Raw genomic sequence first — 17,684 nt, forward strand, 5'->3', positions numbered from 1 at the left:
TGAATTATATCTCAATAAAGCTACTGAAATATTTTAACTGGTTTTAAATCTAGGATCACATTTATTTGACCTCTGAAGACCTTAAGTGACCTCCTATAAATTCTGGAGCCACACTCTGCTGATGTGCTAAAAAAAAAAAATGAACAAATAAATGAAAGACTGGGGTTTATAATGGCTAGCAGGGAAGATCAGAAAAATCGGTGGCTAGAAATGGCGGCTCTCCAGTCATGAGGCAAGAGCAAAGGCAGGATTATACAACACACTAGGTTGAGGCTGATCAGAAACTTTTATTTGGTCCTTATCATTTATTAAGCAACCTACAAAATCATTTTCGATATCTCTACCACAAGCAGCAGCAGCTGCATCCAGGCCAGAAATGGAAGACACAAGTAGTGGAAGACCTTATAAAGAAAAGCTAACAGGTGAGATCTCCGCTTATCCAGGCTTAGGTGAAGGCAGAACAGGAAAAGTGTGTAAGTCCAGTATTCCAAAGACTCTTCTTCAAAGCTGAGACCTGCAGAGGGCCTAGCTGAAGGATGCAGGTACAGGCTCACAAAACTGCCCAGGCTCAGCAATCAATCCAAAGTACCTAAAAACACAAAGAGCAATGTTGAAAGCAAAGTGCCTCAAGAGCTGGATGAATGTAGCAAACTGGGCAAAGTTAAGTGGCAGCTGCTTTGGTATTGGCAGTTCTTCTAAGACCAAAATACTCATTTTGAGGAATATCCATCCAAAAGATCCTTGGGGAAGAACATGTCATTACAGAGGCTGGGCAGTTGGGTCTGGAGAGTTCAACTGAGAGGTGGGAAAAGGGCTAAGAAATTGTGTTGGTTAATGAGCAACTGTGGAGACCACAACAAGGGGTGAGTGATACAAAATAAATAAGTTCTCTAAGCAGAGTTTATAATCTTTGAAAAAGTTCCAGGTCAAGATGGGAAACTGGGGACTTCCCTGGTGGGGCAGTGGTTAAGAATCCTCCTGCCATTGTAGGGGACATGGGTTCGATCCCTGGTCTGGGAAGATCCCACATGCCACGGAGCAAATAAGCCCGTGTGCCACAACTACTGAGCCTGCACTCTAGAACCTGAGAGCCACAACTACTGAGCCCACATGCTGCAACTACTGAAGCCCACATGCCAGAGCCCATGCTCCACAGCAAGACAAGCCACCACCATGAGAAGCCTGCGCACCACAACAAAGAGTAGCCTCCACTCGCTGCAACTAGAGAAAGCCTGCACGCAGCAATGAAGACCCAATGCAGCCAAAAATAATATATATTTTTTAATTTAAAAAAAAGATGGGAAACTGGACCCTCAAGTTTGCATGCCCTCCCATGCAAGATCCCACTTGAAAGGAAAAAAATCTTTTAACAGGTATATAAATCAACAGGTATATAAATCTACAACAAAGAGATTTGGTTGCAACAAAAAACTGACTGACAGAAATCTGACTGAACTGTGTTTATAAACAGGGCAGAGGAAAATAAGCCTACAATAAACACAGAGCGGGGCGCAGCAGAGGTGGGAACCCATCTAACTAGGAAACTCATGGGGAGGATCTAGACTGACACCAAAAATGATAGAAAGAGATGCAAGGCTAACATGGGTAATGACTCGAGGGTCTATATGAGAAACAGTTGACCCCATCTCCTCACAACCCTCCCTGTGTGCAGCACTACCAGAAAACAAGCATTTAAACTAAATCTAACTTGAAAAAAAATCAGCAGGCTCTCTTCTAAAGAACTACATGAATTATCTGGAGAACCAGAGCAGCTTCTGAAAATTCCAGCTTCCCACAGTCAAGTTTTCTGCAATTCTGGCCTTTGGAGGTCCCCAACATAACATATGGTCCCACCCCCTACCCACACTGAAGTAAAACTGCAAGGCAAAAACCGCCCTCCATACACATACATACACAGGTTCCAAAGAGCTTTCTTATTCCCTCATTCTAAAATAGAATAAAAATTACAAGGCATTTGAAGAAAGCCTATCCAGTAAAAGGAAAGATTTGAAAGAATAATTCAGAGAAAAGAACAAATAAGAAAAGAACAAAACAAAGCAAAAATACCTCAAAAATTTTTTAATAGCCTCTGCTTCCGATAATGGCAAATTTCTGCTGATACCAACTGATAGAGCTGATTAAACTATTTTTAGAAAGAAAAACCTTCAGGCATTAAACAGGCCTCAAGAAAAGGCAAACCCAAAGTCTAGAGAAGGCAAAAACACAAAGAAAACCCAGCCTCCAAAACTGCTTTAACCTCAGGGGAATCAGCCAATCCAAAAGAGAGCTGAGAAACTTTTGCGATTTTGGTTGAGCAAATGAAGGGTCAAATCTGAGAATCTGCCCAAGTGGAAAGGTTTGATAATTGTCCCCTTTCTAAAAGCTGGATTCCCAAAAGGCTACACCCTCAGAGTAAGGCTGAACTAGAATTAAATCAGTCCCCTCACAGACCTGCCATCACAGTTTATATCACCACAGTGATCAAGGAATCCTCAAGTCTTAGATTCAAAAAGGAGGCTCTGCACTGATACATGCCCCTAGGTGTCTTGCAGAAGCAAAGGAAAATCTTTGAAGACAGGTCTCATTATACCGGCCTCAAATACTTATCCAACAAACAATTTTTTCAAATATTAATACAATGACAAATATACCAAGATAGGGCCTCCCTTGTGGCGCAGTGGTTGAGAGTCTGCCTGCCGATGCAGGGGACGTGGGTTCGTGCCCTGGTCCGGGAAGATCCCACATGCTGCGGAGCGGCTAGGTGTGTGAGCCATGGCCACTAAGCCTGCATGTCTGGAGCCTGTGCTCCGCAACGGGAGAGGCCACAATGGTGAGAGGCCCGCGTACCGCAAAAAAAATATATATATATACATATATATATATATGTGTGTGTGTGTTATATGTGTGTGTGTATATATATATATATATATATATATATATATATACCAAGATAACTAGGCAAATAGAAAAAGACCATGAGACAGTACCAACAGAAACAATAGACAGAAAAGTAAATAAATAAGCCAGGCTTAAAAGGCTTTGGATATTAGATTGGACACAGACTATAAACAATTGTACATACTATATTTAGTGAAATAAAAGACAAGCTTCAAAACATCTGCAGCAAATACAAAGTGACAAAATAGATTTGAAAAATAACTAAATGGAATTCACAGAAAATGAAATATACAAAAACAAGAACTGAAACTAATAAATCAATAGGAAAGTTTAAAGGAGACAAGTACCACGGAACAGAGAATTAATAAACTGAAAGGTCAGAAAAATTACATAGAATACGTCATGGAGAGGCAAAATGATGGCTGACTTTTAGCATACGTTTAATGTGAATCCCAGAGAGAAAGGAGAAAGAACAAAAGAAAAGAGAGAGAAAGAGACTTCTCCAGGACAGATGAAAGACATCAATCCATAGATTTAAAAAGCCTAAGCAGACTACATAAAAGGAAATTATACCTAGATAATGAGTGAAACTACAGAAAAAATAAAGAGAAAATCTTCAAAGCAGACAGAAAAAAGGGACAAATTTGCTTCAAAAGTGAGAAGAATGATTGTTTCAAGGTGCTAAAACAAAGTTCCACCTAGAATTCTATATTCAGCAAAATATCTTTCAATAAAGAAAGTAAATCAGTGAGCCAGAGCAGGTAGAGAAAAAAAGTAAAATAAAGGCTTTTTTATACCAAAAAAGAAAAGCAGAGTTTGCTACCATCAGACCCTTTAGGATTTACTTCAGAAAGAAAGAAACGATCACAAACGGAGGAGCAGAAATATAAAAAGGAAGGATGACCAAAGACAGTATAAATATATGGATAAATTTATATATCATTGCCTACATAATATAGCAATAATATAATATAGCCTTATGTGGATTGACAAAGACAACACAAAATAGGTGACAATACCAGCATAAGTGGGGGATGAGGGACTTGTAAATTCAGCTAATGGATTCTAAGATCCCATTTTGTTGAGGATAAAGGGAAAGGTACTAACACTAGGCTCTGATAAATTAAGGATGCATGTAGTAACTGGTAGCGTAGCAAAAAAAAAAGAGTATACAACTTCCAAATTGATAGAGGGAAAACAATAAATTATACTCAAAAAAAGGTAAAAAATGGAAAAAAAAATAAAATATAAAATAAGACAGATAGAAAGCACAAAATAAGATGGTACTTCTAACCCATATATACCATTAACTACATTAAATTAAATGCCCCACTTAAAGACAGAGAATATAAGCCTTAAAATAATTCACATCACACACATCAAAAATACATCCACATGTGGAGGAATTCTCACTGAAAACTACCTGGAGACTGGCAGAACTCCTGTACAACCAAAGCTGTAAGAAAGATCCACACAGAGTCAGGTAGGAAGGGAAGAGAAGTGGTCAGGTCAGGACAGGCTTGGAGATCCTCCCTGGGTAGTGAGCAGTTTGAATCACAACATGGGCACCCCAGCTCTGGGGTCCAACACAAGGAGGACGAGTCCTCTTAGCTGGTTTGAAATCCAGTGGGACTGACAGTGTGGCTGTAAGAAACCTAGACTCCACTCGTGAAGGGTGCACACACGCTTGCTTACTCCCAAAACAAGGCACAGGAAGCAGACTGAAACTGTGACCACCCAGTGCGTGCCCCAGCCCACACCACGCACCCCCTCCAGCCCCCTTACTCCACAGCACAGCTCCACACTAGGGCAAAGGCTGCCACAGCTGAGGAGAGCACACAGTTGTGAGGGACGGAGCCGGCTTGGATCTGGCACAGCATCTGAATAGAGCAAGGGAACCCATGACTGGCGGTCACAGGGCAGCAAATCAGGAGTGGTCTGGAGTTCTGACTGGTGCTGGGACCACCCCAGTGCGTACCCCAGTCCACGCCAAATGCCCACTCTGGCCCCTCTTGCTCCACAGCAGTTCGCCACTAGGGCAAAGGCTGCCACTGCAGAGGAAAGTGCACAACTGTGGAGGACAGAGTGGGCTCAAACCTGGCACAGCACCCGAAGAGGGAAAGGGCAGCCATTACTAGCATTCACAGGGGCAACACAGCACAAGCAGTCTGTAGCTCTGACTGGTGCCAGGACCATCCAAGTGCAGGCACCAGCCTCCACTGGGTGCCCAATCCGGCCCCTCTGGTTCCAGCACTGCTCCCCTCGGAGCAAAGGTGCTGATGTGGGGAGGGGGGAAGAGCACACACTCAAAGTGAACAGAACCAACTCAGACCCTACTCTCAGGGTTTCTGCTCCAGCAATCTGGGACCTGACACCATTCCTGATAGGGCAGTGTTGGCAACTGAGGAGTGGAGAAGACCCAGCTCGCACCTGCCTCTGGCTCCAGCCCCTCCATGTCCAGCCCCACCTTCTACCAAGGTGATAGCTGCCAGCACACTCTGGGGTAAGATGTGACTTGTGTTCACCTCAGATCCAGCTCTCCCATCAAAGCCACTGAGCACACACAGACTATACAGTGATGCTCCCACACAAGCACACCCCTTCAAGACCAGGATGGGTAACTGTTTCACCTAATTTCACAGAGACAGAGAAAGTTAAGCAAAATGAGAAGACAAAGGAATTTCTTTAAAATGAATGAACAAGGAAAAAACCCTGAAAAAATAACTAATGAAACAGAAATAAGTAATTTACCAGATAAAAAGTTCAAAGCATTAGTAACAAGAATGCTAACTGAACTAGGGAAAAGAACAGATGAACAGTGAAAATTTTTACAAGGAACTAGAAAGTATATGAAAGAACTAGTCAGAACGGAAATGAAAAACACCCCAGAAGGAATTAACAGAAGACTAGGTGATACAGAAGAATGCAAAAATGATCTGAAGATAGAATAATGGAAATCACCCAATCAGAACAGCAAAAAGAAAAACATTAAAAAATGAATATAGTATAAGGGACCTCTGGGACAACATCAAGCATACCAACATTCAAACTATAGAGGTCCCAGAAGAAGAGGGAGAGAGAGAGGGATCAAAAATGTATTTGATGAAATTATGGCTGAATACTTCCTGATCCTGAAGAAGGAAACAGATATCCAGATAAATAAAGCAGAAATGTTAAGAGTCTTCTTTATGTGGAAAATGAAAGGCTACAACAGGAAGAAAGAATCTATAGGAAAGGAAAAATCCCACTTATATAGACAAATATATATTAAAAGGCTGTGGATCAATCTCTGAAATAAGCTAGTATGAAGATTAAAAGACAAAAACCAGAGAATTCCTTGGTGGTCCAGTGGTTAGGACTCAGCGCTTTCACTGCTGTGGGCCCAGGTTTAGTCCCTGGTCAGAGAACTAAGATCCCATAAGCCACATAGCACAGCCACAAAAAAAAAAAAAAAAAAAAAAAGGATAAAAAATTATAAAATCAACTATAACTACAATAACAGTTAAGGAATAAACATAAAGATGTAAAATATGACATCAAAACCATAAAACATAGGGGAATGGAGTGAAAAAATGTACATCTTTTAGAATGTGTTTGAACTTAAATGACTACCAGTTTAAAACATGTAGTTATATATAGGTCAACACATATGAACCCCGTGGTAACCACAAATCAAAATCCTATAACAGATAAACAAAAACTAGAGAGAAAGGAACACAAGCATAACACTAAACAGAATCATCAAAGCACAAGGGAAGAAACTAAAAGCAGAAGAACAGGAAAGAACTATAAAAACCAGAAAACAATGAACAAAATGGCAGTAAGTATGTACCTATCAATAATGATCTTAAATGTCAATGGACTAAATGCTCCAATCATAAGCATAGGGTGGCTGACTGGATGAAAAAACAATACCTATCTATTATGCTGCTTACAAGAGACCCACCTCAAAGCTTCAGACATACACAGACTGAAAGTGTGGGGATGGAAAAAGATATTTCATGCAAATGGAAATGACAAGAAAGCTGGGGTAGCAATAGTCCTCTCAGACAAAATAGCCTTTAAAACAAAGTCTATAACAAAAGACAAAGAAGGGCATTATATAATGATAAGGGGATCAATACAAAGATAGGATGTAACATTCAATAACATATGCACCTAATATAGGAGTACCTAGTACATAAAGCAAACAGTAACAGACATAAAGGGAGAAATTGAGAGTAATACAATAGTAGTAGGGGACTTTGACACCCCACTTACATCAGTGGACAGATAAGCCATATACAAAGTCAATAAGGAAACTGTGGTCATAAATGACATATCAGACCGGTTAACTTAAAAGATACCTACAGGATATTCCACCCAAAAACAACAGAATACACATTCTTTTCAAATGCACAAAGAATGCTCTCCAGGACAGATCACATGCCAGTTAACTAAACAAGTCTCAACAAATTTAAGAGGGTAGAAATTATATCAAGCATTTTTTTCCCACCACAATGGTGTGAAACCAGAAATCAATCACAGGAAGAAAAATGGGGAAAATACAAACATGCGGAGACTAAACATATGCTACTAAAAAACCAATGGGTCACTGAAGAAATCCAAGAGAAAATCAGAAACTACCTCAAGACAAATAAAAATGGAAACACAACTTTCCAAAATCTATGGGATGCAGCAAAAGCAGTTCTAAGAGAAAAGTTTGGAGCAACAGAGGCCTACCTCGAGAAATGAGAAAAATCTCAAAGAACGTAACCTACCACCTAAAAGAATTAGAAGAAAAAGGACAAAGCCAAAAGTCAGCAGAACAAAGGTAACAAGAAAAATCAGACAGGAAAAAAATGAAACAGAGAAACATAAAATGATAGAAAAGATCAATGAAACCAAGAGCTGGTTTTTTGAAAAGATAAACAAAATTGAAAAGTCTTTAGTCAACTCATCAAGAAAAAAAGAGGATCCAAATAAACAAAATAAGAGATACAAAAAAATCACAAGAGAATACTACCAACAGTTATATGCCAACAAATTGGGCAATCTAGAAGAAATGGATACATTTCTAGAAATAGACAACATTCCAAGACTGAATGAGAAAGAAATAGATAATCTGAACAGCTGGACCACCAGTAGTGAAACTGAACTATTAATCAAAAAACACCCAGCAAACAAAACTCCAGGACCAGATGGCTTCACAGAGAAATTCTACCAAACGTATAAAGAAGAGCTAATACCTATCCTTCTCAGACTATTCCAAAAACCTGGAGGATGAAACACTCCCAAATTCATTCTACAGTAAGACCACCATTACCCTGATACCAAAACCAGACAAAGAAACTACAAACAAAAAAATTACAGGCCAATTATCACTGATGAATATAAATGCAAACACCCTCAACAAAATACTAGCAAACCAAATCCAACAATATATTTAAAAAGGATCATACACCATGATCAAGTAGAATTTATTCCAGGGATGCAAGGATAGTTCAATACGTACAAATCAATCAATGTGATACACCACATTAACAAAAGGAAAGACCAAAAACTACATGACCATCTTAACAGATGCAGAAAAAGCATTTAACAAAATCCTACACCCTTTTATGATAAAAACGCTCATCAATGTTGTTCCTACCAGACTGGCAAAAATCAAACCCTGATAATACCAAGTGTTGGTGAGAATGAGGAACACTGGGAACTGTCATACACTGCTGATAGAAATGTGAATCAAGTATACAGGATGTTTGGCAGTATCCACAAAAGATATACATATTCTATGCCATACTCATTTCATAAGGAAAGGTCTAGAAAAGAATATATATATATACACACATATATAAACATATTTGCATTAAAATACCCAGAAGATACACAAGAGACTAATAACCACTACCTGAAGGTAGGGGACCTATATGAGGGATTAAAGGACAGAGAGGGTAGAGGAAGACTGTTCACAATACCGTTTTTCAACTTCTACACTCAACCTATATAGCATGGAAGATCTAATTATGATAAGGAGGTATGTTTTCAGCCTTGACACGAAGTGAGAGCTAGAAGTGAGCTAAAAATGGGAAAGGAAGGAATAAGAGAACAGTCATACCTTACAAAATGAGGAGTCAACAAAAAAGATACGTATTTTAGTATGTTATATAAATTGTAAAGGTAACAGAGGAACTAAAAATAATGATAAAACTACAAAAAATCAGAAAGGAGGGAAGGGACTGATAGGGTAGTATAGGTTAGCCAAACCTTCATTTATCATAGCAGGAAGTCAAAAGATAAGATCTACAGTTGATAAATCAACAACAAAGCATATTATTCAGAAATATAAGAAGCCATCTAAAAAGCTAAAAACAGAAATAATAAAAGGATGAGGGCCATTTCATTATAAGTCGTTAGGTAACTATTTCACTTTTAAACAGGAATATATACTGACTCAATTAAAAAGAAAAAAAATTTCACTTAGAACATACACATCTAAGGACATAAGAACATTTATTTTACCAGGTACAAAATAATATAATACTGACTAAATCCAAGGGGGCTATAATGACCAAAATTCAGATCTACTAATGTAGGATAGAGCAGAGGGATTCAACTACTCAGATTATTGAATCCAAAGATGAAAATGAACACATCCACCACTCATTAAATGACCATTTATTAAAAATCCAAGCCAAGCACTATGCATGGTATAGGCTAAAGTGGAAAACCTTGCTAAGTTCTCTCCACTTCTATTCCTAACACCCTCCAATTTATCATCCTGGCACCAGAGGTTGGCAGTTTTATGTCTTTCAATAGAAATTTGATCACATCGCTCATCTCTTTGAAAAGATGGTAATTAAAAATAAACAGGTAGGAGTGTTCACTTCAGCAGTACACTTACTAAAATTGTAACGATACAGGGAAGGTTAGCGTGGTCCCTGTGCAAGGATGACACACAAATTCATGAAGTATTCCATATTTAAAAATAAAATAAAATAAAAATAAACAGGTAGAGTTAGGCTCCAAACATTTTTGATTGAGGAACTGATAGGATGTCAGTCACAAGAAATTGTCTGCCTTAGGTAGGCAGCTAACAAGTTACTTTTAAGAAAAACGAGTAATCAGAAAAGAGACTTAAAAAAGATCTACAAATTAAGAGAATACTCAATAATCTAGGCTCAAAGCTAGCCATGGGAATATATCTTAAAAGACATTTAAAAGAATATATCAAGAGGGCCGGGGGCCTAGGTTGATTACAGCTGCAGAACAAAGGAGTAAAAATAGTGAAATAAATAATTCAAGAAAAGATTTCTGAAAGTAATGAGGCTTCAGGGAGGTAGTTGAGAACATCCTGGTGTGATAAAGGTGAGAATGAACTGAAGGTGCATGGCTTTCGCAAAGCTCTTCAATCAGAATATATGTAGGGAATAGTAAGCTGATCAGACTTAGGAATTAAGTAGGAGAGAGAGCTCTAAGAGAAGTTAGTTAAAATGAGGTTATCTCAAATATTTTCTATTTCAATGACAAGATTTAGTTAGTATACAAGAGTTAATCTAAAATTCCTAAGAACAAATAGATACAGGCCAGAACAGAATCTCACTGTGGCAAAATAATCACTTTACACAGACCGCTGAAGAAGAAAAAAGAACAAGAAGCAACCCTTTAAATGTTGGCAATCATTTCTGATCTCTAGCATTATGATGAGGGGTAAGATTTATATGTAAGAATGGAGATCAAAGTAAGAATCAAACTTCTGAATCCGCCTAACTACACTGGGGTCTTTATAGTCCCTCCCATTTTTTTATGGTTAAGCAGTTTTCAGGAAGAAGTTCTAACTACCCAAGGGAATTTGAATTAGAATTTGTTTTTCCTATCTTAATAGGAAATACGGAGAAAGAATCATTCCTACATGAACAAGGAAGAACCAGGCCATCAGTTTTATTTATATCAAATAAGTTTTGTATCAGTTTTATAAGAACCAGGCCATCAGTTTTCTTTATATCAAATAAGTTTTTTATCAGTTTTATAAGAACCAGGCCATCAGTTTTCTTTATATCAAATAAGTTTTTTATCAGTTTTATAAGAACCAGGCCATCAGTTTTCTTTATATAAAATAAGTTTTGTATCAGTTTTATAAGAACCAGGCCATCAGTTTTATGAACTCAGATCGTTAGCACGGGAAAGACAGGTGGAAATGATTACCCCGTGATAGAGAACTCACCTTCCAGGAAAGCAAATTCATCCACAGCTTCTATTGCATTATCTGAAACACAAGGTAAAGAGACACCTGACTAACTGTGGTCATTTGGGCATCAATCTCTTACAAAAGCACAACCCACAGTGAAGGGCATGAGGCTTTATGCAAATTAGGGCATTTATATAATTCTTCCCTTGCTATCTTGAGATCCATATCTACTCCACCACCAAATCTTACATATCAGCTGTCTCTCTGAGAGTAAGAAAATAAGAAAAGCCTGGTTAAATACTGCTCACTGAGGGGAACATCTTTACTCTGAAAGTCATCAGAGAAGTGTTGCCTATACAGAAGGGAAAGCGAGATTATGGTACATGAAAGCTTACAGATGTTCTAGGGTTACCAGCTAAAAAGCAGAGTCAGAAACCAAACCTCTACTTTCTAGGTGAATAAAAAACAGGCAAGCCTGGTACCATATAGCAGAAGGTATAAAGGGGTCTAGTTAGCTTTGGCAACATCTAAACTCCTTTGGTTCTCTGTCCCAGAACCTCTCCAGCCACCCAAAGCAGATTTTCAAAAGGTAGGGTTTTCTGGCACTGTGGCAGCCCAAGAGAAAACAGCGTAGGAAGAGACCTGTGGCACCGCTCATCTTACAGTGATGCCGTCTTAAACAGTGTAAGGGAAAACCTCGCCCAGCCCTCTCGTCTGCCCCCAGATCCAAGATACCACAGTGACACTCTACCCAAATCTCTCCTCTGAAGGGTTTTCCTCTTCCCCTGTTGAGCACAACAGTAGGCATCTTTTGCAATGGTTTCCACAAACAGTTCCTGTGAAGAAAAGCAGAAAAAAAATTTAAAACACAATAAAAGTTATAATAAACAAACCAAAATTGAAAAAACAAAACAACCAAGCAGAGTTGTATGGATGAATACTAGTACAATTCTTGTGTGTGCTTCTGTTGGCGGCGGGGGAACGGACAGTGGTGAAAGAGAGGTTCTCAGGGAAGCTGAAGGTTCTCCTGGACTTCATAAAAGTCTAGTCCCCTCACCCCTCCTGCAGTCGCCCATGACACATCCGTCCCTCCCTCCCTTGTAGATCCACCACACTCATTTGCTTGAGGGTCCTACAAGTTCAGTGTTAGAATGGAGATGCAAATTAAAGCCGTGCCCAGGCCCTCATGAAGAGGTAGGTATGTTAGAAAAACCAGTACAACCACTTTACGTGACCCTTTCTCCGTCCTCCCTTCCTATGCTCACACCTCAGAATCCGGCCCCAGAACCTCTCTCACCTCCGGGCGCTCAGCACACCCCGCCCCAGATCCTCTTCTGGCTCCCCGCGTTCCCCAAACCTGGCCCAAAGGCTCGCTAAGCCCCGCCCTTCGGAAAGGCCCCGAGCCCCGCCCCTCGCCAGACACCCACCCCCGCCACCCCATTGTGCCCCGGCCGCACCGCGGCTCGTGCCAGAATGAAGATGGCTTCCTGTCCTGCGAGCGTCACGTCGGGGTCCGCCTTCACCAAGGCCTTCACTCGCGCCAGAGGCAGCCTCGAGAGACGAGCCCCGGGCGCAATCGTCGGGGCATGGGGCTGCGGAGCCGCGGCGTCCCCACCGGTGCCCTCCTCCTCCCGGAAAGCCCCGTTTCCAGCCGCCACAGCCGCCATCCGGGCCCCGAGAGTGCTGCGCGCAGCCGCCGACTGTGTGCACGCAAGCGGTGCCGGCCCCCTTCTCGCGCGCGCTGGAAGCCACGCCCCCTACGGGCGCGTGACTCCGCCCCTCACGCGGCGGGGCGCCAGACTTTCTGCCACTCGCAGCGCTTCTGGGGTCCTGGGGGCCTGTCTTGCCGTCAGAGATGACTCTCACGCGCCATCCTGCCTAGTTGAGCCCTCTTTTTTTTTTTTTTTTTTTTTTAAATTTATTTATTTATTTATTTATTTTTGGCTGTGTTGGGTCTTCGTTTCTGTGTGAGGGCTTTCTCTAGTTGCAGCGAGCGGGGGCCACTCTTCATCGCGGTGCACGGGCCTCTCACTGTCGCGGCCTCTCTTGTTGCGGAGCACAGGCTCCAGACGCGCAGGCTCAGTAGCTGTGGCTCACGTGGGATCTTCCCAGACCAGGGCTCGAACCCGTGTCCCCTGCATTGACAGGCAGATTCTCAACCACTGCGCCACCAGGGAAGCCCGAGCCCGCTTTTGAGAAATTTGATTGTAAAAGTAAACACAGCAGTAATAGAAATATATAGAGGAGAAACTTGAACAAGTTTACGCGTGCTACTGGAAGAGACAGTAAAGTAAGAGCAATAAAAATGTAGGAGGGGGCTTCCCGAGGGGGCTTCCCAAGGGGGCTTCCCAGGTGGCGCAGTGGTTGAGAATCTGCCTGCTAATGCAGGAGACACGGGTTCGACCCCGGGTCTGGGAAGATCACACATGCCGCGGAGTAACTGGGCCCGTGAGCCACAACCACTGAGCCTGCGCGTCTGGATCCTGTGCTGGGCAACAAGAGAGGCCACGACAGTGAGAGGCCCGCGCACCGCGATGAAGAGTGGCCCCCGCTCGCCGCAACGAGAGAAAGCCCTCGCACAGAAACGAAGACCCAACACAGCCAAAAATAAATTAATTAATTTTTTAAAAATGTAGGAGGGAAAAGAAACAAGTTATGGACATCCTTTCAACAATTCTTCCCTCTTTCTCGTGACAAAACCTCATCTATATCAGTTAGGGTCTAATTAGGAGAAAGAAACCGCACAGGGTTTGAGCAGGGAAAGTAGTTTGAACAGTAAAGTTTAATATAAAAATTCCTACCTTTAACAGGGAATTGACTATTAAGGGGCAAAGAAAAGTCTGAAGAATAGAGGAATTGCATGTATGTTCCCGGGGCTGGGGTAGAAAACCCAAGGATGGAATGAACATGGGAGAGCGCCCCCTCCCACCAGAGCTGAGATCAAGATCTTGTTGCAGAGGGCCAGCCACGACTCACTGAAGTGCCCGCTGGCAGGACTCATGGGCAATTCACTTCTCTGGGGTGTTTTGGAAGGATGCCTAAGGAGAGGTGCTGCACACTGCTGGCCACTGTGCTCCACAAAAACCTGCTCCCAAAACACACTGGGACCAGGAAATGCCCCCTTTTGTCCTCCAGTGCACTCTACTGATACAGCATAACATCCTAACATCGTAATCATCTGGCTGAGAAGAAACGTTCTGACATCACCAGCAAGCAATGAAGATGGATCTGGAGCTAAGAGACAATAGGCTGATAGCGGCACACCACACCAGGTCAAATCGAATCTTATGCCTATACTACAGTGACACCCATGCAGCTGTATGTGGATAGAGAGAACAACAAAAAACTTCAACAACAAAAAACCAACTGACTGGTCTTACCAGTCTTGTCCTCAGTCTCAAGTGAAAATGAAGGCAGCCAACAATCCCACCACATTCTGCCCACTTGCCTACTCACCAGATGATTATTTGACACCTTCCCCTCAATCCACTTGGCTCTCTCTGCTGATGATATCGGTTGCTATTTCACAGAGAAACTAGAAGCACTGAGAATGGAGCTTCCGCCGACTCTCACCACTACGCCTATACACCTAACAGTACCTACACCCAGATGCTCTGCCTTCCCACCTGCCACTGGACTGAAATGTCAGTGATCCGCTCCAAAGCCATCCCCTCCACGTTTGTCCATTAGATTCCTAACCCTTCTTACCTTCTCAAGGAAATCACTCTGGCATCTCTTTTCTCTCTTGCTTTTGCTCCCTTGCTGTCTTTCTCTCCCTCTGCTGAACCATCCCTATCAGCATACATCTTTTTTTTTTTTTTTTAGAACTTTGTATATACCCCTTTATTAGCTTCTGGCAATGGATGTTGCTGAGGAGAACTGTTAAATGAGCTTGATTTTTTTTTTTTTTGCCTTATAGAGGAAAAAATGTAGAAAGTACATTACATGTATTACATCACATGTAACGTTATGTAATATATATTTTACATAATATTGTAAATATATGCACATACACGTATACATTAACACGTGGGTTTTGATATGTATGCATCAATTTTTGTTTTACTATTGTGTGTTTTTTCAGTATACAGATTTACTTCATTTAAGGAATAATTTTTGTTTTTATGGTGGGTTTTTTTGTGGTTTGGGGGGGTTAATTAATTAATTAATTAATTAATTTTATTTTGTTGTGCCAGGTCTTAGTTGCAGCATGTGAACCCTTAGTTGCAACATGTATGCAGGATCTAGTTCCCCGAACAGGGATCGAACCCGGGTCCCCTGCATTGGGAGCGTGGAGTCCTAACCACTGCGCCACCAGGGAAGGCCCTATGGTGTTTTTAATGGTTGAATATCTTTTCAGGGATACTAGTTATCCCCAAGTTAGATCATCTTTGTCCTCCATGTTGATTGCCTTATAATTGTTTTGATTTTGTTCTTTTTTCATTCATTGTGGTTATGTTAAGCCTTTGTTTCATGTCAGTAATTCATTTTATAGCTGTGTTTATCTGCTTTCTTTTGTTTCTAATTTACTTATCAGTTTTATCATAATAGCATCTCGGCTCTTAATCTGTTTCCATAGCTATATAAACCACCATTTAATCTCATTCTGTTTTTTCATCATTTGCCATCTAAGTTCTTGTTTTAAGTCTTATTAAAATTTTAAATCACATGAAGCACTTGTGGGCAATTTTTCTGTTTCATAGAGCATGTTTTCTTCCAGATGGGGTTCTTCAACTGTCTTTTGTGTACCACCTTCCATTCTTTTAATATTTTACTGTAGCATATTTGTACATTTTCCATACTCTTTTGTTATTTTAAAAAATGTTGCCTGTACTTAATGGGAGAAGTTCTAGTTAGTCTTCTACTTGCTTGATATAACATGAATGAATTTTCCATGACTCCTTATAATCTATTTGTCCTTTTTGAGTAGTGGTGGGTCCAGTATTTTTTTTATTTACATCTTTATTGGAGTATCATTGCTTTACATTGTTGTGTTAGTTGCTGCTGTATAACAAGGTGAATCAGCTGTACATATACATATATCCCCATATCCCCTCCCTCTTGCGTCTCCCTCCCACCCTCCCTATCCCACCCCTCTAGGTGGTCACAAAGCACCGAGCTGATCTCCCTATGCTATGTGGCTGCTTCCTACTAGCTATCTATTTTACATTTGGTAGTGTATATATGTCCATGCCACTCTCTCACTTTGTCCCAGCTTACCCTTCCCCCTCCCCATGTCCTCAAGTCCATTCTCTAGTAGGTCTGCGTCTTTATTCCTGTCCTGCCCCTGGTTTCTTCAGAACCATTTTTTTTAAAGATTCCATATATATGTGTTAGCATATGGTATTTGTTTTTCACTTTCTGACTTACTTCACTCTGTATGACAGACTCTAGGTCCATCCACCTCACTACAAATAACTCTATTTCGTTCCTTTTTATGGCTGAGTAATATTCCATTGTATATATGTGCCACATCTTCTTTATCTGTTCATCTGTCGATGGACACTTAAGTTGCTTCCATGTCCTGGCTATTGTAAATAGAGCTGCAATGAACATTGTGGTACATGACTCTTTTCGAATTATGGTTTTCTCAGGGTATATGCCCAGAAGTGGGATTGCTGGGTCGTATGGTAGTTCTATTTATAGTTTTTTAAGGAACCTCCATACTGTTCTCCATAGTGGCTGTATCAGTTTACATTCCCACCAACAGTGCAAGAGGGTTCCCTTTTCTCCACACCCTCTCCAGCATTTATTGTTTGTAGATTTTTTGATGATGGCCATTCTGACTGGTGTGAGGTGCTACTAATTGTAGTTTTGATTTGCATTTCTCTAATGATTAGTGATGTTGAGCATCCTTTCATGTGTTTGTTGGCAATCTGTATATCTTCTTTGGAAAAATGTCTATTTAGGACTTCTGCCCATTTTTGGATTGGATTGTTTTTTTTTTTGACATTGAGTTGCATGAGCTGTTTGTATATTTTGGAGATTAATTCTTTGTCAGTTGCTTCATTTGCAAATATTTTCTCCCATTCTGAGGGTTATCTTTTCGTCTTGTTTATGGTTTCCTTTGCTGTGCAAGAGCTTTTAAGTTTCATTAGGTCCCATTTGTTTATTTCTGTTTTTATTTCCATTTCTCTAGGAGGTGGGTCAGAAAGGGTCTTGCTGTGATTGATGTCATAAAGTGTTCTGCCTGTGTTTTCCTCTAAGAGTTTTGTAGTGTCTGGCTTTACATTTAAGTCTTTAATCCCTTTTGAGGTTTGTGTGTGTGTGTGTATGGTGTTAGGGCAGCATACATCTTTACAAAAAATTCACTCGTGACTCCTGCAACTTCTGCTTCATTTTTTTTTGAAAACATTTTTTTAATTTTTACTTATTTATTTTTATTTTTGGCTGTGTTGGGTCTTCTTGTTGCATGCAGGCTTTCTCTAATTGCAGCGAGCGGGGGTTACTCTTCATTGTGGTGTGCAGACTTCTCATTGTGGTGGCTTATCTTGTTGTGGAGCATGGGCTCTAGGCCTGTGGGTTTCAGTAGTTGTGGCATGTGGGTCAGTAGTTGTGGCACACAGGCTTAGTTGCTCAGTGGCATGTGGGATCTTCCTGGACCAGGGCTTGAACCTGT

At 40.9% G+C, this 17,684-nt stretch overlaps 1 protein-coding gene across 1 annotated transcript; it reads right to left on the reverse strand.

Moving 5' to 3' along the window:
- Positions 1–267: 267 nt before the first annotated feature.
- POLE4 (DNA polymerase epsilon 4, accessory subunit) lies at positions 268–12,781 on the reverse strand. The gene is made up of 4 exons (XM_081254001.1): positions 12,523–12,781; positions 11,817–11,901; positions 11,102–11,143; positions 268–589 (listed from the first exon to the last, which is right to left on the reverse strand). Exons 1-4 carry the CDS (start codon positions 12,730–12,732, stop codon positions 576–578), a joined length of 351 nt encoding a protein of 116 aa, XP_081110127.1. The 5' UTR covers positions 12,733–12,781; the 3' UTR covers positions 268–575.
- Between the last annotated feature and the right edge of the window lie 4,903 nt (positions 12,782–17,684).

This window comes from Mesoplodon bidens (assembly GCF_964165515.1).
Source record: "Mesoplodon bidens genome assembly, chromosome: 14".
Classification (NCBI taxonomy): Eukaryota; Metazoa; Chordata; class Mammalia; order Artiodactyla; family Ziphiidae; genus Mesoplodon; species Mesoplodon bidens.